The sequence below is a fragment of the Macaca fascicularis genome, chromosome 14 (assembly GCF_037993035.2).
Source record: "Macaca fascicularis isolate 582-1 chromosome 14, T2T-MFA8v1.1".
In the NCBI taxonomy this organism is placed as follows: domain Eukaryota; kingdom Metazoa; phylum Chordata; class Mammalia; order Primates; family Cercopithecidae; genus Macaca; species Macaca fascicularis.
The window spans coordinates 21,571,799-21,596,793 of record NC_088388.1 but is presented as its reverse complement, the minus strand read 5'-3'; the positions used below and the strand labels follow the sequence as shown (position 1 = coordinate 21,596,793).

General features: G+C 47.1%; 2 protein-coding genes across 6 annotated transcripts in view; one reads left to right on the top strand and one right to left on the bottom strand.

The window, feature by feature from the left end:
• EXT2 (exostosin glycosyltransferase 2) overlaps nt 1-24,995 on the top strand; it is a 206,904-nt gene that overhangs the window by 160,079 nt on the left and 21,830 nt on the right. For 3 of the 5 annotated variants that reach the window (XM_015434882.3, XM_065528277.1, XM_015434881.3), the window contains one exon: nt 3,353-4,138. The exons of the other annotated variants lie outside the window; for them this stretch is intronic. In XM_015434882.3, the coding sequence (XP_015290368.1) occupies nt 3,353-3,491 (139 nt within the window). In that variant the 3' untranslated portion in view covers nt 3,492-4,138. Of the gene's footprint in view, nt 1-3,352; nt 4,139-24,995 lie in introns of those variants that run through there. 5 annotated transcript variants of the gene reach the window in all.
• ALX4 (ALX homeobox 4) overlaps nt 20,092-24,995 on the bottom strand; it is a 49,519-nt gene continuing 44,615 nt past the window's right edge. Inside the window, exon 4 of the mRNA XM_005578128.5 lies at nt 20,092-24,551. Within this exon, the coding sequence (XP_005578185.1) occupies nt 24,222-24,551 (330 nt within the window). The 3' untranslated portion in view covers nt 20,092-24,221. The remainder of the gene's footprint in view (nt 24,552-24,995) is intronic.

The following is a 24,995-nucleotide window of genomic DNA, read 5'->3' as shown; positions in this document are numbered from 1 at the left end:
GTAAAACAGTGAAAGTAGTTAGCCACTGTACAAGTGTGTGTGACCTTGTGTTGGGTTTTGTGGTTCAGTAGCTTATTTATTCCTATATTTGGGGGTCTGGGATCAGAAATGTCAGTTGTGTAGGAGAGTAGCTTCCATTACTGCCCAGCTTCCGTTTCCAGGATCCGCTGTTAGTTCTTTAAGAGTCAGAAGCATGTGTCGCTCTTCATTTTGACAAGTGTCTTCACCAAGGTTAGCGCAGTATGACAGGCAGACAGTATTGATTTAAGAAAAAGAACGTGGTATTTTGAATTAGGCTAATCTTTATTCAAATGATGAGTTCGCCACACTTATTAGCTGTCTGACCTAAGGAAATTGACTTTACCTTATCCGAACTTCAATCTGTTCATCTCCTAACATAGGGATATTAATATCTGTCAAATTACAATGTCCATTTATAGGTTCAACAAATATTTATTGAGCATCTTTGTACCCAAGCTGTTATGTGTGGGGATAAATGAAGTAGTGATACATGAAAGCCTGCAGCACAGGGCCTGGGAATGTTAGTTTCCTTCCCAGTTTCCCCAGCGTTAGTCCTAAAGACTGCTGGTTACTTTAAGTAATGGTATGTGTTTGAGAGGAAAATAGAAAACCATTAGTTCTTTCTTCCCCAGACACCTTCATCACTTCAGAGATAGTCAGTGGCAGCTCTTGGTGTGTTTGTACTTGATTGGAAAACCAACACAGGAGAATGGTTACTGACATGGTAGCTGGACCCCTGACAACAGCTCATGTGGGCCACCAGCAAACAGCCAAAATCCTGTCTCCCCTAACCTGCTCTCCAACCCAGACCCCCTGTGTGAAAAGAAAGTAGGAAGCACTGTTATTACCTGGCAGGAGAGTTAAGGACCTTGACCGTTCGGTGGAGGCCTGCCGCTTCTCCATTGTGGGTCTGTGTGAAGGAGAAAGAAGTACTCACTAGACCTGGGTTAGCCAGGGGCAGCTGTCAACAAATCAAGCTGGCCTGAGCCCCAGTGGCTTCTTGCCTGTGACCCATTCCTGTTGGCAGATCTAGTTACAGAGGAGACATTGTCCTCAATACTCTCTACAGGGCCATGGAACCACTATCCTCTGCCAAGAACCAGGATTCTTCTTTAATACATACTTGCTAGTACCTACGCTGGGCACAGCTGGGCTTTGCTGGCCAGAGTCTGTATGCATAACTAGAAATGAGAAGAATCTGGACATGTTACAGGCAGAACAACAGCAAAAGTAAACCTTGGAGAGATTTGATTTTATCTGCCATTGCTTTGACCCCATAATCTGAAGAGAGGGAAGCTGTTGTCCCATGCTTGGTCCACCTCACTTTGTTAAAGTTCATCCGTCTTTTCCCAGTCTCCCTTCAATTTGGAACTAGGAACACCACCTCCTGAGTCTCAAAAGACTTCCAGCAGAAGGGAAACTCAGTCACTGGTGTGTAATGGTAGAGTGTGATCCAAAGAGCAGGCTCTATTGCCAGCTCAAACATGAGTTTAAAACCCAGTTCCACCACGTTCTACCCCCGGGTCATTCTACCCCTGGGTCCTTGGGCAAGTTGCTTAACCTCTCTGAACCTTAATTTCTTAACCCATAACATGAGGCTACTATAAACCCAATAGTTGGGCAAGGCGGGTGATGAGTATGGGGGAGGATCACTTTAAGGAATCCATGAGATATGTATGTAAATTATCTGGCACATAATAGGTGCTCAGCAGTTGTGAATTTCCAGTCCCCGTCATTGGACCCTAGAATTGTGTTAGTAAGTACATTTGTATCATCTAATTAAGACTTTAGCCTTAGAAGCCAGAATGCCTGCTTTGGCTCTAGCCTTTTCTAGTTATTTGACCTTTGAACATGTTATTTATCCTCTCTGCATCTCAGTCTTCCATTATAAAATGGGAATAATAGTCCTACCCCGTAGGATTGTTGTGAGGATTAAGTTCATTGTTAATGAGTAGAAAGTAATTTTAACACAGCTTGGAACATACAGTAAATCGTAGTTGTTGCTTTGTGGTATTGGTGGGCATGAGTTAAATGTTATGAGTTAAAGGCTCAAAATGAAATAATAACAAATTTTTTTAGAAACATAATGACCAAGAGAGAAGAATTGATAATAGCAGTCTTCTTAATGAACAGCTTTCTTGCTAAAGCTCAGAGCACTTGAACAAAAGCTTGTTGGTTAAAAGAATTTGAAACAATGCTTGCAGTATCTCTGAGGCCAGAAGAGACCTCTCTGGTCTGGGTCTTGACGTTCAGCTCCTGCTTGGTGAAAGGTTCTGCCTCCACTTAGAGTCTGTTCTTTTCGTAGCGCTCTCAGATATCCTGGGCCCGACGGAGGCGAGAGTTTGACCTTTCTGAAATCCATCCTTGAGGTCCCCTTGACTTCAAAAGCAGCTTTTCGAGGCTTGTTTTCCCCCTGGCCTAGTGCTGAAGCATCCTCATTACCCAGCTGTCACACTCAGTTGGCCTGATTGACCAGAGCCATTCCCGAACACATGCCTGACCTGCTCACCTCTGAGAAGACTGGCTTTGGGGGTGAGGTGGAGATAGGGAGACGGCCTCTCCCCTCCTCCCGTGGTGCTGCCCTGCACCGGCACTGAAGCAGTTGTCGCTAACAGTTCTGACATGGAAGTGACAAAAATGATGAGAATTATGAAGGCTGTCCTATGTGAACTTCAGCTTTCACAGAAGATTGTGCAGATTGACATCATACCCAGAGATTGCCACTTACAGGCCCTCCGTCAATGTTGGTTGAATGAATGAAGTATTTATTGTTTAAAATTTGGCCCTGTCACTTTTTTTTTTTTTTTTTTTTTTTTTTTTTTTTTGCCTTTCATCACTTTGTGAACAAGATCTCTCCTCTCCTTTTAAACTTCAGTAAACTGAAGCTCAGATCCAAGTAGTTTTTTTTTTCTTTCCATCCTTTGCCTTCTCTTCGCTGGCAGAGATGGGGTTAAGAACTGTTGGCAGCTAATCCACCTTGGTTTGAGGCCCTCTCACACTGAGCTGGAGGAATGACTGGAATTTGAGGGGGAGGGGAAAAGATATTCTGACCTTTGCAGGCCTGTGGCTGCCAAGCACCATCTCCTGTTCATGTTCTCCCACCGAACTAATAGTCCAAGTACCCCCAGTACACCTCTTTTTTCCACACCTGTCAACCTTTTTAAGAACCTGGGAGCAGACTGTGGCTCCTTGAGCTTTTTTTGTTGATGTTGAACATTATGTATTTTGCTGTTATCTCTCAGCCTCTTGAACATATTATCTTTTCTCCCTGCCCCCATCCTTCTCATTCTGCTCAAACCCCTCCTCCCCACCTCCTCCCCAAACCCCACAGGTCAGAGTGCATCAACAAGTTTGCTTCAGTCTTTGGGACCATGCCTCTCAAGGTGGTGGAACACCGAGCTGACCCTGTCCTGTACAAAGACGACTTTCCTGAGAAACTGAAGAGCTTCCCCAACATTGGCAGCTTATGAAACGTGCCATTGGTGGAGGTCTGAATGTGAGACTGGGACAGAGCGAGAGAACAAGGCCTCCCAGCACTCCGATGTCAGAGAAGTGGGTTAAGGGTGGAAGGTTGACCTACTTGGATCTTGGCATGTACCCACCTAACCCACTTTCTCAAGAACAAGAACCTAGAATGAATATCCAAGCACCTCGAGCTATGCAGCCTCTGTTCTTGTATTTCTTATGATCTCTGATGGGCTCTTTTCAAAAATGCCAAGTGGAAGCCTTTGTGGCATGCTCCAGAGTTAAATCCAGCTGAGGCTCCTTTTGTTTTCAGTTCCGTGTAACAATCTGGAAGGAAACTTCACGGACAGTAAGACTGCTGGAGAAGAGAAGCCTGTCAGCCCATTTTAGGTCTGGGGAATCATGTAAGGGGTACCCAGACCTCACTTTTAGTCATTTACATCAGTGAGTTCTTTCGAGGAACAGCCAAACCCAGAATTTGGTGCAAAACCCAAACATCTTGGTGGGATTTGATAAATGCCTTGGGACCTGGAGTGCTGGGCTTGTGCACAGGAAGAGCACCAGCCGCTGAGTCAGGACCCTGTCAGTTCCATGAACTATTCCTCTTTGGTTTGGCTTTTTGATATGATTAAAATTATTTTTTATTCCTTTTTCTACTGTGTCTTCAACACCAATTCCTGATAGTCCAAGGAACCACCTTTCTCTCTGGGTATATTTAACTCCGTCTTTGGCCCGACAACAGTCTTCTGCCCGTGTCTGGGAGCACACGCCAGGAGGAATGTCTGGTACCCTGTGCATCCAGCATCAGAAGGTCCCAAATGGTAACCACTTTAAGAGCAGATGACTCAGAACCCTCCAGAGGAATCTGTTTGCTTCCTGATTAGATCCAGTCAATGTTTTACAGGTATTGTCAGAGAAAAGCAGAGGGTCTGAACTAGCCATATAAGGAGTCGCTCTAGCTGGTACCTGTAAAAGTTGTGGGAATTGTGACCCCCATCCGAAGGGGATTCCAAAATTTCTCTCAATAAACTTAACATTAGCCAGGGAGGTTCTGGCTAACGTTAAATGCTGCTATACAACTGCTTTGCAACAGTTGCTGGTATATTTAAATCATTAAATTTCAGCATTTACTAATACTGCACATGTGTGAATTATACCTCTTTAAGCCCAGTTGATGAACAAATCTACCCTGGCAAATGTTAAATGTTATGGATTCGAAACAGATTTATCTGGCTCTAATATTAAGATTAGCCACAGTTTGGTCTTTAGCCATAACATATGTCCCCAAAACACAAAATACATAACAATTTGCTTAGAATATGGATATGATTACAGAAATCTAGTTGTTATGCCAGTCGACGTCACTCATACACCGTCCATTGTTCTGTTGAGTGACATGAAGGTGGGCAGTTATTATGCTGTAGTTTCATCAAGAGTCACTTCAGATGTGTTCCCCAGACTTTGAGAGGTCAAAGAAAATTTCAGAAGTAGCAAAGTTGGAAGTGGAAATCATAAGAGTTTTGTCTTCTTTCGTTTGAATGAGTGATTGAATCCTGGACTATTATTGCCAAAGGGGGCAAGCAATCATCTCATCCAGTTTGTTCATTTTGCAAATGCAGAAACTGAAGCTGTGATTTTTTTCAGTGTCTGACAACAGCAAACACAGGTGCTTAACAAATACTTTTGATTTGGGTAATATGTACTGGTCAGTAGGAGACATAGGAAAGCATTTTGGTCTCATATTCCTAATATTGGGGACGATATGATAGAAAGCAAGGAAAAGATTTCTGTTGTCACCCAGGTACCAGAGGCTGACAAGCACAGTGGGGACCTCTAACCTTTCTAGGGATTTTCTAGTTTGTTTTCCAAGATGTGGGGCAGGTATAGGGGAGGGCCTTACATTGAAATCTCTGCTGAAAGCTGTGGACTCTGCTGGCATTGTGTATGTGTCATATTGCCCTGGCTTCTTCAGATATTTCTGCCCTTTTGCTCATCACTGAATGCACTACCTTAGTGGCTGGTTTCTAATGCAGCTTCTCTCCCAAAGGGTACATTTTCAAATTTTTCTTTTTTAAAATCTTAATAGTCCTTTGATTTTGGAAGAGGAACTCTTTCACCTGAGTTCATTGTGAGCCCTCGAGAGCTGTGTGACTTTGTCATCATCATAGGAGTCATTGGACTTTAAAGGAATTACAACTCCATTTAAAGTACCTCATTACTCCCAGGAATACTGGGTGTTAGATCTTGCAACACAGCATAGAACAGTTTATGTTAAAGAAGGAGCATTCTATCCCAGGCACCTGAAACAACCTCAAAGGTGAGGATACCCTCTGAACAGACAGGTGGTATAGTCACGGTAGAAATTCAGGACAGGGATATAGCAGGTGATGGCGATTCATGGATTCAGAGTGGGCTAGGGACTCCACTTCCTTGTTAGTGTATTTCTGAGCTGCTAACCAGCAAACCTCACCCATAAGCTTAGGTCAGGATCATCTGCCCTTGGGATGCCATAGAGCCTGGTTTCAGAAGCGGAACAATCATGCTAATTAAAATGTCATGTTCTGGCCTACAGCAGACAACAGCTGGTTTTAGATTAAGAAATCTTTTTAAAGAAATCACATCTTACTGGCCTGTAGAGAAGACGAACTTGAACTGGCCCTGGCCCAAGTGCACACGGAGCCACTGGCTTTGCCCCCAGGGACCTAACTGGGCTGGGCCTGCTTGGAATGCCAGGGCTGGAAATACTTTTTTATTTTGCTGATTAACATTACATAGTTGTTAAAATGTTTGTCTCATGTATTTTACCAACCCTCAGACATTTAGGTATAAACCTCTTTTTCTGGGACAATTAAAGAGGAAAACAGCAACTCTAGTTGTCAGAATCTTGTGTTCTTTCTTGCCAGTGATGCTCTGCTGTATCTTTTTTATTTTTTTTGAGACAGAGTCTTGCTCTTGTCTCCCAGGCTGGAGTGCAATAGCGTGATTCCGGCTCACTGCATCCTCCGCCTCCCAGGTTTCAAGCGATTCTCCTGCCTCAGCCTCCCAAGTAGCTGGGACTACAGGCGCCTGCCACCACGTACGGCTAATTTGTTTGTGTTTTTAGTAGAGGTAGGGTTTCACCGTGTTGGCCAGGCTGGTCTCAAACTCCTGACCTCAGGTGCTCCACACACCTTGGCCTCCCGAAGTGCTGGGATTACAGGCATGAACCCCCACGCTCAGCTGCTGTATCCTTTCTTTACTCAGTGTCATCGAGTTCAAAGTTCTGACCACCCTGGTTTCTCTGCCACAGCCTCATCTACTTCCAGCTGGGCTTTGAACTCATGGTTTTTAAGTGCTGGTTTCTCTGCTGCCTTTGGAAAAAAGTGACTGTCATGCTGGTCTGTGCTGACGCAGACTGGGAGCTGGAAGAGACAAACTCTCTCGGCTCTCATTGGCCGCAGGTGTAGCTAATAACCCTGTGATCCCAGCTTCCTTCTAGGATGATAGCCTCTGACAGGCACCATGCCAGGAGGAAACCAGAGCATCTTTATCACTGAAAGAGAGCACGTTTCTATCCACAGGTTCTGAAGTTGATTTGGGGTTAAAATCCAAGAACCTTTGATGGTTTTCAGCCAAGATAGTAATCAGAAAGTAGATGAGGCAGAGACTGGGTTTGGGAAGTGGTTGGGTTCTGGGAAGGCTCTTCGTAGCTCTGCAGTTAGAGCCTGTGAGGACCCAGCTGATAGGGTAAAGGCTTTGGGTATTGGAGACCTCCCATCAGCCACCCATCCTGAGCCTGCTGTGTTTCCTTTGCTTTGTAGCTCCTTTGGGGGTATGCTGCTTTTTCCATTTCTCTTGGCTCAGGTACTCTTCCACTGCAGCAAGAGAAGCCACAATGGGCTGTTCCCCAAGCAGCCCTGGCATGGAGAGGCAGGGTAGAGAATGCTAAACTGGCCCCATACCTCTTCCAGCCGCTTCCCGAGGAGCAGTTCTGGCAGGAGTGTTAACCATATTGGCAGCAGCTTCCGTCCAGAGAGACTTTGAAAGCAACTTGAGCTTTCCACTGCAGGACCTGGACGCATATGAAACCTGTGAGGCCTACCCCTACTCACCTCACCCCTGAGCTCTGTCCAAGCCCTGGAGCTCCTATCCTCGGCGTATGTTTGGTACTCACCCACTTTCTACTTCTGAGTAGAATCAAGGGCAGCATTTGGTCCCTTTATGCCAGCCATGCATCATCTGTGAACAGGCCTTATTGAGCTTATCTTGGCAGAGGAAAGTCAGGCAGGCAAGACCCACTCTAAATTTTAATGTTTCCCCCTCATTTTAAGGTGGGAGCTGTGAGTTCATTTGAAGACTTGGTGAGGGCATTGTAAGCTCAAGCCGCAGCCTCTCTTCCAACCTCCATTCAATGGACTGTTAGGGATCCCCAGCTTCCCCACATTTCCTGGGAGGGTGTGTGGGTCTGTACAGGCAACCTCGTGTCATTCTTTCAATTTCTGGCTCACCACTGCTGGCAACAGTGGGAAGATAATCAGAGAAAGTTTGGCCCCCTCTCCTAAGTTTCCAGGCCTCTTTCCTTTTCAAGAAATAGTTGAGTCACCAGCATCTGTATCTGGCATTTTGTTTCTTCACATTTGCAACCATTTTAGGGTAGAGCTTTTTTTTTAAACAGAGTCTCACTCTGTCCCATCGGCTGGAGTGCAGAGCTGTGATCATGGCTTGCTGCAGCCTCAAACTCCTGGGCTCAAGCAATCTTCCCATCTCAGCCTTCCAAGTATCTGAAACTAAAAGCATGCACCACCATACCTGGCTTATTTTTTTTGTAGAGACAGGGCCTCACTATGTTGCTTAGGCTGGTCTCTAACTCCTGGGCTCAAGTGATTCTCCTGCCTCAGCATCCCAAAGTGTTGGGATTACAGGTGTGAACCACCATGCCTGGCCCAGGATAGCGCTTTTTCCTTTCTTCTGCTCTCCATTGGTTGGACCACTGGCTGCATCTCTTCCCACTCTCCCTGAAAGGCACAGAACTATCAGACAGAAGACAAGGTAGTTCTCAAGAGTTACCAGGCAGCTATGTCTGCTAGAGGCTTCCTCAGCAAAGCCCCATTTTGTCTACAACCTCTCAGGAACTGCAGGTGGGGTGGGAGCGGCTGACAAAGCAGGGATCCATATGTCTTAGACCAAAGCCACCAGTCAGGCCTTGCCACCATATAGAACCTTCCCTTTAAAATATATTTATTTGGACTTTTACTTATAGCTGCAAACATACCATTGGTACTATACCCAAGCATCAACTCAAGGAACATTTGGTTTTCTGGTGAGCACAGCTGAAGAACAACCAACTAGTTACTAATCCAGTTGAGGGAAGAGAACATTTATTCAGTCATTCTGTTATTCCTACTATTCATTTTCTCACGAAAATGTAGTCTTTGGCCAGGCATGGTGGCTCACGACTGTAATCCCGAGGTGGGCGGATCATGAGGTCAGGAGATTGAGACCCTCCTGGCTAACACGGTGAAACCCTGTCTCTACTATAATTTACAAAAAATTAGCCAGGCATAGTGGCGAGCGCCTGTAGTCCCAGCTACTCGGGAGGCTGAGGCAGGAGAATGGCGTGAACCCGGGAGGCAGAGCTTACAGTGAGCCAAGATCGCACCACTGCACTCCAGCTTGGGCAACAGAGCAAGACTCCATCTCAAAAAAAAAAAAAATGTAGTCTTTGCCAGGCAGTGTGGTAGGTCCAGAAGATACAGGAATTAGAGCTGACTAAGACAGTGTCCCTACCCTGTTCTTGAGCTCCAGTTCTAGTGGGAGTTCTTGAGCTTGGTAAGATGGTATGAGTCCATCAGTGGCCCAGGACTCTAAACGTGTATGTTTTAGTCCCAGCTATAAATGAGGATTCCACTAACCCCATCTTCTCCAATGTATGGAGGATGCAAGAAGCTTTAAAATGTCCTTTTCTCACAGTGTCTTCCCTTGACCATGCCTTAGTTTCCTCAGCCAGAAACTGGAGATAGCAAGAGCACTTATGCCTGAGTTGGTGAGATGGAACGATGTATCAGATCTCTTCCCCTTTTATTAACCGGATCGTTTACCAGATTGTACCTGGTGATGCTGCCAGCCAGCCCTCTTCCGGCCCCTATTTCTGCTTACCCTGTTACCAGAGAGCCTGGGGGTCTGGATCCTATCTGGCCCCGTCAGGGTGGATTACCAAATGAGCAGTTCTTTTGCCCCAGTCCCTTTCCTGTGCTGTAAATAAGCCCCATGTTTATTTTCTTACGTTATTGAAATGAGCACTTGTGATTTGGGCCTCTTTTGAGGAGTCCGGAGAGCGTCCATCCGGTGCCTGGTGAGGGCCCTGCATGGCTGGCTGCTGTCTGAAGCTATTTGGAGTCCTCTCCCTGTGTTTTCTGTGTGGCTTAATTTCAATAGAAAGGGCTGTATGCAACCCCGTATCTGCTGATTTTCAGGTTTCAACTTTCTGCCAGCATCACTGCCTGCTTAGAAGTAAAGTTATGTTTCTCATTAAGGGGATAACAGCCACAATTGAGGTAATTAACGAAAATTGTACATTGGTGGCAGCAGCTCCTATAGGATTTCCAATAGTCTTTCTCTAGTAGATCCTTGGGGGCTCACCTTGATCTCCTGTCTTCTGTCTACGCTGCACCAAAATACCTTGTTCTGTTTTCCGGATATAGTTCCAATAATTTTTTTCCTAACAGCCTTTTTGTCACCAGTTGGTTTGATATCTTACAACCTGGCCAAATGAGGGTTCCATTAACTCCGTCTTGTCCAAAGCATGGAGGATTCAAGGATTTTTTTTTTCTCTCTCTCTCATAGCACCTTTCAGTTGCCAGTTGTACCCTGGCCCTTCTTTGGAAGTCATAATGATGAATATCCTTTAATAAGAGATTGATGCTCTTTCAACTCTCATGTCATCTGTACCATCTCAATGGAGAGGATGACTTTGGACGAGGTTGGGATAGAAAGGAAACATTTGGAAGTCCACTGCAGTGTATTATATGCTGTGTGGAAGTCTGGGGTTTAGGAAATATTTGGAGGGAGAACTTCCTAAGGAATTATTTTTGGTTCCTTTAGGCCTTAACAACACACCAAAAGTATCCTGTGAGACTATGAGCAGGACACAACATTGTTTCTCACCTTGGGCTGTGACTATTATCTACTTCTCAGTACAGATTACTTTGGTTAAATCACTCAGTAAAGAAATCCTTTCATGCCCACAATCTGAACCTGAAGGCTATTACTGAAGAGAATTGCATCTGACACCAAAATTTACTTTACTTTCAGAGAAAGGACCAAGAGAAAGTAAAATTTCACTCATGTTTTTAAGTCTATTGTCTTAAAAAGATTATTTTCCCTTAAAAAGTAAAAAACCTAATGTGATGGTTTCCTTCAGTCAACAAATACTTATTGAGCAGTTATTGTGTGCCAGATACTGTTTTTGGTGTGAGGATATGGCACGGAACAAAACAATGTACCTACTGTCATCAAGCTTACATTCTAATGAGGAAGATAACCAAAACAAGTAACTGAATATAATTTCAAATGTCAATAAATGCTGTGAAGAAAATAAAGCAGAGCATTACATGTGGATAATGACTTGGAGACATTTTAGGTAGGTTGATCAGAGGTGATATTTAAGCACAAATATAAATGTTGAGGAGTGAACCATGAGCACACCAGGCAGAGGGAAGAGCTGGTATAAAGGCCCTCAGGCAGGAACAAGCTCAGCTTATTTTAAGAACAGTAAGAATAATATCTGAAGCGTATTGAGTATGGAGAGCATGATAGATGATGATGCCAGAAAGGAAGACCAGTGCCAAATTGTGTTAGGATCATATGGGCCAAAAGGATTCTAGAGTCTTACTATGAGTAAGGATGGAAAGACACTGGATAGTTTTAAGCAAGAGAGTGACATATCTGAATGGCATTTTTAAAAAGGTTATCCCTGCTACTGAGTGGACAATAGGCTGTAAGGAGCAAGAGTAGAAGAAAGGAATTCAGCTAGGACACTATTTTAGGGACCCCAAGTAAGAAATGGTGACCTAAACTAGGATGGTAGCAGCAGAGGTGGTGAGAAGTTATATTGGAAGTAGAGTTTATTGGATGTACTGATGAAGTGAATATAAGAGATGAAAACAAAAGAAGATGTACAGGTAACTCCAAGGTTTTTATCCTGAGTAACTGCATGATACCATGAGCTGAAATATGTCAGACTGAGCAGGGTGAGGGCAAGGAAATGTTGAGAGAGAAAAATCAAGAGCTCTACTTTGAACATGTTAAGTTTAAGATGTCTATTGGACATCTAAGGTATAGTGTCATTTAAACAGCTGGTTATCTAGAGCTCAAAGGAAAAGTTATGACTGCAAATAAAGATGGGATTTAAAACCCTAGGACTCAATAAGATTACCCAGAGAATTAGTGTAGTTAGAGAGGTGACAAGGATAGGGGCCCAAGTACTAGGCCCACTCTAACATTTACAGGTAGAGAATAAAAGGAAGAACCAGCAAAGGAGACGAAGTAGTTGCCAGTGAATTAGGAAGAAAACCAGGAAGGTGTCTGTAAGATACCTGTGATAAATTAAAAGTGCATGCTGTAAACTCTAGAGCAACCACTAAAAATCACTTTTAAAAGAGGCAAGGCTAATAAGGCAATACTGGAGATGGAATATCAAAAGTATACTCAATCAAAAAGCAGGAAAAGAAAAGTAAACAAAGGACAAAAGGGACAAATGGAAACAAAGAGCAAGATAGGGTTAAACCCAAACATGTCACCAATTACATTAAATGTAAATGATCTAAACACTATAATTAAAGGGTGGAGATTATCAGGCTGAATTAAGCAGCAAGTGCAATTACATGCTGTCTATAAGGAAAACCCCTATAAAAGTTAAGTTTAAAAAGTAAAAGGGTAGAAAAGATATACTATACAAATAATAGCCATGAGAAGGTGAGAGTGATTGTATCATCAGGGAGCAAGAGGAACATTTCATAATGATAAAGAGGCCCATTCATCAAGAAGACAGAATAAGATAATCCTAAAATGTGTGTGCATTAAATAACAATGCCTCAAAATATATAAAGCAAAAACTAACACTGAAAGAGAAATAGAAAACCCACAATTATATATAGATGTTTCAACGCTCCTCTCTTAGTAACTGATATAACAAGTTCATAGAAAAATGTAGATGACCTGAATAACACTGTCAACAACCTTGGCTTAATTGACAGTTATAGAACACTTCATCTGCTGTAGCTGAATACACATTCTTCTTAAGTGCACATGCAACATTTACCTCAAATGCGTTACACAAAAATAAGTCTCAGTAATTTTAGAGTAATTGAAAACATTAAAAAGTTACCTGACCACAGTGAAGTTAAATTCTAAATCAATAACAGATATCTGAGAATATCCCCAGTAGTTGGGAATTAAATAACATTTCTAAATAATGTGTGGATTAATAAAGACACAAAGGAAATTAGAAAATATTTTGAGTAAAAATGAAAACAGTGTATCAAAATGTGTAGGGTACTTAGAGATTTGTAGCTTGAAGTTTAAATTAGAAAAAAAGAAAAGTCTGCATTAATAAACTAGGAAAAAGAGCAAAATAAACTCAAAGTAAGTAGAAAGAATAAAGATAAGAACAGAAATCAATGGAGTAGAAAATGAAAACAATGGAAAAAATCAAGAACTGGTTATTAGAAGAAGATTAATAACTGCTCAAGACTGCTAAAGGGAAAAAAAAGAACTAAGATACAAATTAACAGTATCAAGAATCAGAGGGGAACATTGGAACAGATTCTAAACATATTAGAAGGATAATTCATTGCTATGATCTGAATTTTTGTGTGCCTCCCCGCACCCAACCCCACTCCCCTCCAAATGTATGTGTTGAAACTTAATCCCCAGTGCACTGGTGTTGGCAGGTGTGGCATCTGGCAGGTAATTAGCTCATGAGCAGAGCTCTCATGAATGTGATTAGTGTCATAAAAGAGACCTGAGAGAGAGCACGTTTGTGCCTTCTACCACATGAGGACACTTAGAAGGTGCCATCTATAAGGAATGGGCCCTACCCAGACACCAAATCTGCCAAAACCTAGATCTTGGATTTTCTAGCCTCCAGAATTGTGAGCAATAAGTTTCTATTGTTTATAAATTACCAGTCTAAGATATTTTGCTGTAGCACCCCAAACAGACAAAGAAATATGAACTTTATAACAATAATTTCTGTAACTTACATGAAATGAGCACAATCCATGAAAGACACAAATTGACAAAACTGCCGGAAGAAGAAATAGAAAATCTGAATACCCTTGTATCTGTTAAAGAAATCTGTAATTTAAAATGTTTTGCAAAGAAATACCTAGGTCCACATAGTTTTACTGGCTAATTCTATCAAACAATTAAGGAAGAAATAATACCAATCTATTCAAACCCTTTTCAGAAAATAGAAGGGGAGGAAGTATGTTTCAATTAATTTTAAGTGGCCATTACTACGCTGATACCAAAGCCAGATAAAAACCTTACAAGAAGAAAACTGCAGACCAATAGCCTTCCTGAACATAAATGCAAACTCCTTAACAAAATATTGGCAAATTGATACAAGATTAAAGAATTCAAAGTTGGTCGAATGGTGGAAAATCAATGTAATTCACAATAGAGTAAAAGAGAATATTTGTGTGATTGTCTTACTAGATACAGAAAAAGCATTTGACAAAATTCCGTACCGGAATTGTTTTTAAAAAAACAGATGGCTCATGCCTGTAATCCCAGCACTTTGGGGGGCCCAGGCAGGCGGATCATGAGGTCAGGAGATTGAGACCATCCTGGCAAACATGATGAAACCCCATCTCTACTAAAAATACAAAAAAATTAGCTGGGCGAGGTGGTGGGCACCTGTAGTCCCAGCTACTCGGGAGGCTGAGGCAGGAGAATGACATGAACCTGGGGGTCAGAGCTTGCAGTGAGTGGAGATCGTGCCACTGCACTCCAGCCTGGGCAACAGAGTGAAACTCCATCTCAAAAAAAAAAAAAAAAAAAAAATAGAAAACATATCCACACAAAAACTTGCACACAAATGTTCATAGCCAACTTTATTCAGAATAGCCAAAAGCTGGAAATAAGTCAAATGTTCAAGAGCAGATGAATGGATAGACAAATTCTGGTATATTCATACAATGAAATACAACTCAGCAATACAAATACTGAACTACTGAGTGACACAACATGGATGAGTTTCCAAAATAGGTGAGCAAAAAAAAAAAATGCCAGACACAAGAGTACATACGATATGTATGAAGTGTTGATTAAAAAAAAAAAAAAAAAAGCTGATGGTTAAAAAGTATCATCTTTTTCAGTTCCTTGGTTTATCCTGGACTGGTATATCTTTCCTTCCTTAACCTGGGATTTGCTTAGGGCCTCAGGATCTAGGATGCCTCCAGTCCCATTGCCTCAGTCTGGTGCGTTCTTTGTATGGAATGCAGATTTGCCAACTAGGCGGCTGACATTTATTAAATGCTGGCCATGTGAGGGATGCCATGCCAGGTTCTTCAGATAAACAGTCAAAGGAGACATCATTTCTGCCTTCAAGGAACTCATTGAATTGATAAACACAGGAGATTAATCAGTGTAGTCCTATCTGCTGTATAAGGCAGTGCATGACAAAGGGCAAATGCACACATTCCCCACTGTGGAAGGATAGTAGGATTACTACCGACTTGGTCAAGGAGGTACCACTTGAAGGGGCTGTGAAGAGTTAATGCATGAAGATGGGCATTAGGTGGACAGGGGTGTGTTGACTGATAACCCTCCTGAACATAATTGCAAAATCCTTAACAAATAAAGAGGCACGTTGGGGCAGGCATTCGACCTGAGGGAAGTGAAAGGAAACAAGAAGATGGGAAAATACCAAGGATGTCCTAGGTTTTCAGGAGCACAGAGCCCAGACTGGGGAATTAGAAACAACAAGGCTGAACAGGATTTGAGGGCTACATGAAAGAGCTGGAACTCTAGTCTGTAGGCTGTGTGAAGGTTTTCAGGTTAATGTGCTGGTAAAGAATGGATCAGAGCTGGGTTTTGGCATCCCTATTGTTGATGGAGTGGACCAGGGAGAGACCAGGAATGAGATGTAGCCACTTAACAGTAGCCTGGGTAGAAAGTGAAAGGGCGCTGAACCAGAATGGCTGCTGGCAATGCTGAGACCCTTTTGGATATGGGGATGGAAAAAGGAGCCCCCTGTCCATTTCTGTGCCTTCCCCTCACCCCGATAACACATACCAGCCACACTGCTTGTTGTGTGCCCTCCCTTCGTATACTGAAGCCCTAACCCCCAATGCAACTGCATTTGCAGATAGTGCCTTTAAAGAGGTAATAAAGGTTAAGTGAGGTCATAAGTATGGAACCCTACTCCAATAAGACTGGTGTCCTTAAAAGAAAAAGGGGCACCAGACCTGTCTCCATGTGTGCACAGAGGAAGGGCTATGTGAGGACACAGAGAGAAGGCGGTCTTCTATTAACATAAGCCAGAAAGAGGCCAGAAACCAGATTTGCCAGCACCTTGATCACAGACTTCTGGCCTCCAGAACTAGGAGAAAATAAATGTCTGTTAGCCACCCACTGTGTGGTATTTTGTTATGGCAGCCCAAGCAGATTAATACACTATTCTCCCCCAGGTCCCTCACTGCCTCTCCACCCCCGCCAATCTGATAGACATAATATCGGACGTTCCCAGTGCTCCATAGTATGATGTCACTTTTGTGAAGCAGTTATCTGATATTTGGCGCCCTGCCCTTAGCCACTTGGATGGAAGTCAACCCCTTTGGCCTTCCCAGCCTCCAGTGTGCATGATTCCCCCACTGTACAACTCTCCACTGTTTTCAAATATTTTAACTTTTGGACTTTGTAACCACCTGATGAGATAAGCAGGAAACAGTTGGTTATCCCCATTTTACAGATGAAAAAATTGAAAATGAAAGCATTTTTGTGGCTTGCCAAAGGTAACAGAGGTAAGTTGCAAAGTCAGTTCTTAAACTCATGTCTCCTGTCTCTCGCTTCACCACGTGGGTTCCTGGCCAGTGCTCTCCCATGCTTTCGTCTGGACAGTGCTTTCTGTCCATACCTATCTTGGAGAAGAGCTATGGTTTGCCTTGTGTTTCATCCTTCCTTAGGCTTTTATCCCCTTCCCCTGTCCTCTCAACACACACACACACATGCACACTCATTTATTTTCATTCTTTCCCATGATGTAGCTTGGCCCTACTATCATAGCCACAGGGAGCCCCTTCCTTTCCCAAAGAGCCTGGAAATTACAGAGGTACACTGTGGGTAGAGGACAGAGAAGGGATGGAGAGGGGGCTTGTGATGCAACCAAAGGAGAAATCCCAGGAGGCAGGGCAAGAACACCGTGTCCTCTGCACATCTAAGAACCACATCCTGACTGGGGTTCCAGGCAGATCTCATGCAGGCACTACAGTGGGTTTTCTCCCAACTAGTTAAGGCAACACCTTAACACATGGTGTACACATGCTCATAAACTGAAGCTCCCTGTGGAGGTTTGCCCTTCCTCAAGCCTGTTGGTCTGTGTTGAGCTTAAAAAAAAAAAATCTGTTTGGAATCACACAGAATTCCTGGGAAAATTTCAACTCTCACACCCCATTGTCTTCTGGCACTAACTTGCATCTTGTCACTTGTGCACATAGACAGTTTGCAGTCAGCCCTATTCTGGGGAACTGGCTATTTGTGGAGAGCCTATTGTTCCTTAGCTGCTGAGCATGCAAGTCTAGACCTATGGAAGGAGAGGTACCACCACCACTCCACACCCTGCTCGCCAGACTGAGGATTCTGCTGTCACATGGCCCAGCCAGCTTGTGGAGCCCTGGGGTTGGCTCTGTTGCCTGTAGCAAGACCTGGGACAATGGGATTGGTGATGAGCTGAAGGCAAGAGTGGTTTTTGCTGGGGTTGGCACCAAGGCAGGAACGGAGCTGTCTTCAGCCGGCCGCTGAAGCTGGAGTTGAGAGTAGAGGGCTTAAGGGCATGAGGATTATCCAGGGATGCTGGAGCCCAGGGACAAGTGGAGAAGCTTCCAGATGCACACTCTTGGACACAGGACCTCTTGCACCATCTTGGGGAGCTGGCCTGGTGCTGACCCGGTGCTGGCCCAACCCCGGCAACGCTAAATAAAGAGGCCAGGTTTACTGCCGTGGCCACAGCTCATCATGAATGCACGTGAACCCTGGAGGAATGGGGTGGATGGGGTTCATGTTCAACTTGAGGCTCTGACACTCCCAGAAGATCTCTAGTGGGCTGAGTTGGCTTCCAGCTGTCTCTAAAACGAATCCCTGAGTGTCCTCTGACCTCCCTCCGCCCACCCTTAATCAAAACACAGCATCTCATTATTCTCACCTTCCCATTCATTCACCCAGTTACCTGATGTTCTTATTCTCTCAGGCATTCAGATGTGAACACAGCCTGTCTTCTCTTTGAAGAGCCTTTCAGGGATGTGAGGAAGTCAGGTGGATAAATAGATAACTTATATGTATTATGTGCCGTCATAGTATTATGAAACAAACAGTTTTGTGGAGGCACAGAAGGGCAGATGTTGACCTAGGGGTGGAAGTTGAGGTGAGGGCATGGGCTTAAGAAAGAGCTTCACAGAGGGTGCTATCATTTGGAGGATACACTGCAGAGTGGCTGGGTGCATTGGAGGGGATCTAGGGAGATGATAGAGGCATTCTAAGAAGAGATAGCAAGTCCAGTGGTGTGGCCAGGTGAAAGGGCCTAGATGGCTTGGGGAACAATGAGCTGTGCTGGGTAGTCAGACAGTGAAGGGCTGAGCCATAGTCCACAGCCAGAGGAGGCCCTGCTGGCCCTGACCTTGTCCTTGTCCTCCCCAGAGACCACTGAGGCACAGGTCCCAGGGGTGGGCTGCCTGCGTCCCCCGTGATGCCTAAGTCACCCATCAGGCCAGTCTTCCTCTTTAGCAGTGGCGCTCATCTGGACTCTGCGGGATTTGGGGAGTGCTCAGCTCCCACAGGAAGAAGCAGGGGCGTGAGGTAGAGACAGCACCCCGTGGCTTCACATGTGGTTTGCACATGGGTTTTCTCCCTCTCTGCTTCAATTCCTGCCCTGTGACTTGGCAGTGATTTGGTGTGGAGCGTCCAAGTGCTGCCATGACCCTGAGCCCTCATATAGGACAAGCGTCATTTTTTAAAAAAACAAGGTCCCAGTCCAGGTCAACCTAAAACCCAGTTGGGTCTCTACTGAATGTGAATGCACTGGCACAGGTATCAAATCTGAGATGTGGTTCCAAGAGAATAATGTTCAAATAGTTGGAAAGAGAGGATGAAAAGGAGCTTGTTGTTGTTGTTTTATCAGACTCACCGCTGGGAGCTAGAGGGAGATGTCATTCTCTGGGAGTAATCATTGTCCCTTATGTCACTATGCCACGTCGGCTTACAAAGCCCATGTGTGGACATTGTCCATTTAATCTTCCCCACACATTGGTAAGCTAAGCAGGGACAGGGCTTATTTCTATCCTTCAGATGTGAGAACTGAGAGTCAGCTGGTTTGGTCCATAAAAATGACTCCCTGTCCACACAGTGGTCCCCTGGAGGCTGACTGCCTCTTCCTGAGTCACCTTCGTGCTGGAAAGCAAGGAAACGCCTATTCCATGGTAGAATCTGCGTTCCTTCTGCTTCATAGTTTGTCTTCAGAGGTTTGCTTTAAAAGTTGTCTGGCCATACCTCCCGGAAGGACAGTTCCCCTGGCCACTCAGTAGCAGAGCCAGAACTGGGACCTGCCTCTCCTGGAGGTCCCCCGCCCTGTGCTCCTGGTGCCAAGCAGCCTGGACCTCCACGCTCTGGCCCTCTCCTGCTTTCAGAACAACCCGTGGGAACAGAACGGTACTCAGTGGCACCGAGGGGCTGGCAGTGCTGGTTGTGAAGACCTCACTGCACAGTCTGTGCCAAGCACACCCCAGATGCAGGCGAGGCAGAGAGCTGCTGCTGCGACCCTTTGGGCTGCCTGAGAAGTGGGCTCTGTACCCCCTGCCCCCTTCTAGCTTCCCTGCAGTGCAGACAGGTCCTCTGGGACAAGGGGGCTGGGTATGTCCCAGACCTTCGCCGGCCACGCACCCCTTCTTTGTGCAGGAGCATCAGCCGGCCACCTGTTGTTCATCTAGCCCTGGTAATCCCTTCTGTACTGTGTCAGCAGTTCAAAAGGGCACTGTTAGTATTTTTTGCCGACTTCAATTAACGTGAGATTTCAGAGGCCCCTCTGATCACATTTCATCTGTCACAAGTCAGGAACAAAACAGACAGATTCCAGCTGAGAGGAGGAAGGAGAAGGAGTTTATTGCAAATAACAACAACCAAACAGTTTGGGCTGGGCCAGCAAAGGGTGTTCCGGGCGCGCCCAGCTGCCTCTGCACTCCATTTTGCCCCGTGCCTGGGCCCCTACGTCTCCTTCCCATCCGCGTTCCTCCTCTCCCAAAAAAGATGTAAGTGCAATAACTTACTTTAAAAGGCAAGAACGTTTCTTTTAATATTTTGCTATAATGTAGTTACATGGTGGTATAGGCAGTAAAACTTTATGGAACCGACCTCTTTTTTTTTTTTTTACATTTTTCTGGATTTTTACTGTATTTTTAATATATATTTTTAATATTCCACCCCAGGCCATTAAGCTAAAGGAAAAGTTGCATTTATACAGGGTTAAAATATCTTACAATGAGAACAATAAGTATCGGTTGAGGTTCATGTTCCTTCTAGCACTCAGCTCTCTTTTTTCAACCACTGCACACCCAAACAGATGATTAGACATTGAAAACTGTCCTTCAAAATCAGTAGTATAAAGGCCTAGCTCTATGTGTGTGAGTGAAGAGGGAAGAAAGGAGAGGCTGAGGTGAGGTCGTGGAAGCACCTTTCCTCCCTACAGCGTCCTGAAAGAAGTGAAGTGGGGTTGATGGGTCTTTGTCACCTTCTTGTTTTTGAACTGGATAGTCACAGAGTATTATCCTGGGGGCCCGTGTGCCAACCATCCTCCCCCAGCTAGGCCTGTTTGCCTTTGCACCTGACAGTCAGAGCCATGAAACAGACCAGGAACCCCCACGTGTCTTTCGGGTTCTCAAAGATGGCCCCCCACTGTCTAGCCCAGGGAGGGAATGACTGCATAAGCAGGGTACATAGAAGCGTACGTTTCATGGAAACGTCCCTCTTGTCTGCCCAGCCGAAATGACGGGAGATGGGGCACGGAGCTGGGTCCAGTGTGATCACAGCCGTGTGTGCTGGGGACCCACCTCATACTTGCTGCACCCACCCCATCGCAGTGTCTTTGAGCTAACCTGGCCACAGTGCTTCCTGAAGCTGGAGGCACAGTACTGAGCGCTGAGAATCAAGTATAGTTAAAAGAATTCAAGGAAAGTTCTAAAAGCCCATGTCCTCCAAGTACTATTTCAGCCTTGGAGACAAGCCTCTCTGTGTGCCCCCCAGAGCCCTCGCTCCCATGCCCCAGGAGTAGTGCTGGCATCTGGAGGGCAGTAGCAGCACCTTAGTGTCGAGCCTTGCCATGCTGAGACCTGTGCCCAGCAGGGACTGGAGGCTGTCAATGTGGGGAGGCTGCCCGTCCATCTGCTGGCTACCCATGACTTCATTTTTAAGTTGCCATTTCTGTTGAGATCTTAGGCAGATATCCAAAGGAAATCCTCACCTCTCTTAGCTTATTTGCATAGCAGTGAACCACGTGGCAGATAGCTGCTTCTCTCCACCTGCCTTCATGAGCTCTAGCTCCAGACGGCCTTGGGCAGCTGCCCTGACTTGCGCAGTCATCCTAGGAGCTGACACGCAGTGGCCCCCTGCTCTGCAGTGCAGAAGGCCGGGCCTAGCCACCTGTCTGGGAAGGGACTGGGCCCCAAGGTTCTCTTCTGCAGAACTGAGCTGCTGAGTGAATGCTCATGAGGCACCGGGGAGCTCCATGCAGCACCGGCCGCTCCCGGTGCCACCGACGCCGGGGCCCTCACACCCTGGGTGGCACATCCCAGGCTCCTCTCTCAGCTTAGTCTCAGGGCAAATGCAGGTCAGGGCAGTCACTTCTCCACTCCCGGCCAGGGTCTTCTCTGTTGTGAAGGGACTGGACTAACCAGAGGGTTTCTAAGCTTCCTACCAACTCGGTGGTCCTATCATATTTAGTGTGGTTAGGTGGACCCCAGGGGCTGGGCCAAGCCGCGGAGGACACGCCTGGGGTATGTGGCTGCCTTTGACGAGATGAATAGGAACGTTTCACATTGGCGTGTTTAATCCTAGCCACCTCCTGGGTGTGTTGGGACAGGCAGCCATAGCCACAGGGCCTTCTAATAGACGCCTTTTCTTCTCAAGCTTTTGGGTTGAAATTTGCCTGACTTGGGTCTAGCCTAGCCACAGAGCGGACCCATGGAGGAACTGAGTGCCGGGGGCCCCTCCGGAAAAGCCCCCTTAAAGCTCTTGCTCTCCCTCCCTGCCTGCTCTGGAGCTACCTGTCTGTCCTCCTCTTTGTCCTGATTCCCTCGCTCTCGCTCCTGGCCCACTCTGGAGCTACCTGACTCTCCTCCTCTTTGTCCTGATTCTCTCATGGGTGAGAAAGACCCGGGGTGAAAGTTCCTTCCTCCCCCATCCTTCTTCAGCCATGAACATTTCAGAAAGAAATGGGGGAGAAATGGGGGAACTGTTCCCAGCCTTAAGTTCTTCCTTTCCCTGGCTAGCTTTTGGGGGAGTCTAGCTCATTTCAGCAAACCTCAGAACTAGAAAAAACTTCCCAAAAGTCACTCCAAGATCCTCAAATATTTGAAACACTTAAAGCCAAGCCTCCAAGAACATTTAATTCAATGTCCAAGACCCTTTCACCTCTACAAGCTCAATATTAGAGCTACGATTCACAAAGAGGGCTGACTCTTATTAAGGGAGGCCACAGCCAGACCCTTCCTCAGCCTGGTTTCTAGAGCAGATGAGAACACCAGGCAGGCGGGAAACTGTCACTCCCAACCCCAGAGACCCTCATTCAACAACACCAAGTTTACCCTCAGCCCAACCCAGCAGGCCTTTCTGTGTCGGCGACCCTGAGCCCTACTCCATGACAGGAATCAAGGGAGAAGGTAGAAAAGGCGAGTGCTTCAATGCAGGGGGCTGCCTGCTGGAGGGACTCCCCTGGGATCTGACAGGCCTGCCTCTGGACGGGTTACTATGTACTCCCAGCTGAGGTGAGGGCTGGGGCTCAGGGCCAGACCCAAGCCGCAGGGGTCAGGCAGGCGGGCACGGAGCTCCGCTTCCTGGAGCAGGAAGCCTGGTTTCAGGAGGGTACCCTGCCACCCCTGCCTGCAATAGCAAAGCCACGCCGAGGAGCCCAGGCCAGGAGCCCTTCCGCAGGCTGGAGAGAGGGCAGAGTCCCGGTCCCTGTGGAAGAAGTGTAAGGACGGAGTGTGGAAAGCTGTGTGGAGAAGAGCAGCACCTTCCCCAGTGCCTGGAGGGACAAAGAGCCCCCGTCTGCTGTGGAAGGCTCTGGGCAGTGATGACACTGTGACAGATATGGCAGGGAGGACAGTCAGTCTGAGGCCGTGGCAGAGCCTGGAGGCCGAGCACAGCCACATGTCCTCTAGCAAAGCCTGCACGTGGCTCTTGACCCTCTGCCGCCTGACCCCCAAGCCCTAGCTTATGTGTTCCGAGTTGTGAGTCCTTCCACGCCGGGACACTGCCGAGCAGCCCCAGGGAGGGGCCAGGGTAGGGTGGGGAAGGGACGAGCCCCTCGGCATCCTCCTGAGGGACCCTGCCTGGGCTCCGGATGGAGAACAAAGCTGCCTAGACCTCCCCTCTGTACCGGATGCCAGGCAGGCGGGACAGCGGGAGGACTGCCCGGGCCCCTGCCCCACCCGGATGCCTCCCCCTCTCCCAGGACCTTTCCTTCTTCTAGCACCATGGGAGCCCTTGTGGCATCCGTGTTCTCAGCCTCCCTCAGGTCTGGCTCCTCCCCTATAGTGTCCAGTGAGGGGCTGGCCCATGTATCCCCTGGGGACTGGCATTGCTAGATGGCAGCAGGGGTCCTCGGCTCCAGCTCCTGTCGTCCTCTGCCCACTCCCTCCAGGTGTATCCAGCCCAGGGCACAGCCAGGATGCGGTCAGCCAGGCTCTGTCAGACTCGTCGCTGTTCGGGGGAAGGTGGAGGCCATTGCCTTGGCCCCAGCTGGTCGGATTCCATGTGCTTTCAGGGAGAGAAAGATGGGAGGGTAGGAGGCCGGTTCTGCAAGGCAGCCTGTGCTTCAGACACGCAGCCACCAGCCTGGTGACCAGGGGACCCCACTAGGAGGGGGAAGGATGCACAAGACTGGGCTGGTGAGGCTGCTGGGTCTGCATGGAAATCTAACTTTGACTCATGGTCAACTAGGCAGGGCAGAGGAGGCGGCAGGAGGGAGAAAGCGCCTTCAGCTTATCATGGATGCGAAGCCGGAAAACGTGGCCACTTGGCTTTCTCCACTGCCTGTGGCCGGGAGCAGGGGTCAGGGCCTCAGTGCCAGGACGGGGCCAGGGGTCTGCTGCCCCCTCCCTCCCAGCAGTCCACGGGGCCTCAGACTTGGGGCGGCTGAAAGTGCTGAGGGTCAGGCCCCTGGCCCAGGCCAGGTTCCTAAGAGGAAAGTCGAGTGGGAGGCTGGGGGCCTGGAAAACATGGGCGTGGCCCATGGTGTCCCGAGGTGGGGACGGGGCAGGGGTGCCCTGTCATGTGGCCCAGGAGATGGCCGCACTGTGCTCCTTGGCCTTCATGCGGAGGGCCGCGATGCTTGAGGTCTTGCGGTCCGGCTCGCCATTGAGCTCGTAGCCATTGAGGCCTGGGCTGAGGCTGGCTGCTCCAAACAGGCTGCCCATGTGCGTCTGGCCCACGTGACTGCCAGCCCCAGACACACTCAGGAAGTCGGTGACGCTGCTGGCCCCAGAGCCAGGGGGGTGGGCATGAGGGGACATGCAGGCAGGCACCGGGTCGCAGGGGACCACGCAGGCCGGCACTGGTGAGGCAGCCCCGTTGTTGCCGAGCCAGGACGGGTTCTGAATCTGGGAGAGGAAGGGAGAGATGTCACCGGCTGGCGGGCAGGCGCGGTCTGGAAGGGGCTCGCCCCTTCCCCCAGAGCACCTGTCCCGTCACTGTCCATCCTTCCCATGGAGCCCCTCTTGAGCATTTAGCCTTCATGGACATCCAGATACCCCTGCGGGCGTGGCTTTTACACCTTGGCACCTCTGTTCCCAGGGCCAGGCTAGCAGCAGAGGGAAACTCAGTTCTAAGGAGTGACCTCAGGCTCCATCAAGGGTCCAGTGGAAGGGTGACACCCCAGCGACCCCCAGCTGGCTTCCTAATTTTAGACTCAGCTGTAGACTTGGCCTCCATCTGCGGATGGCAGCTGTGTCTCATTCACCTCCAGCTCCTCCCCAGGCCCCTCACATCCACAGGCAGCTGAGCAAGGTGAGTGGACCTCCACTCGGAGAACTTTGGCATCACAG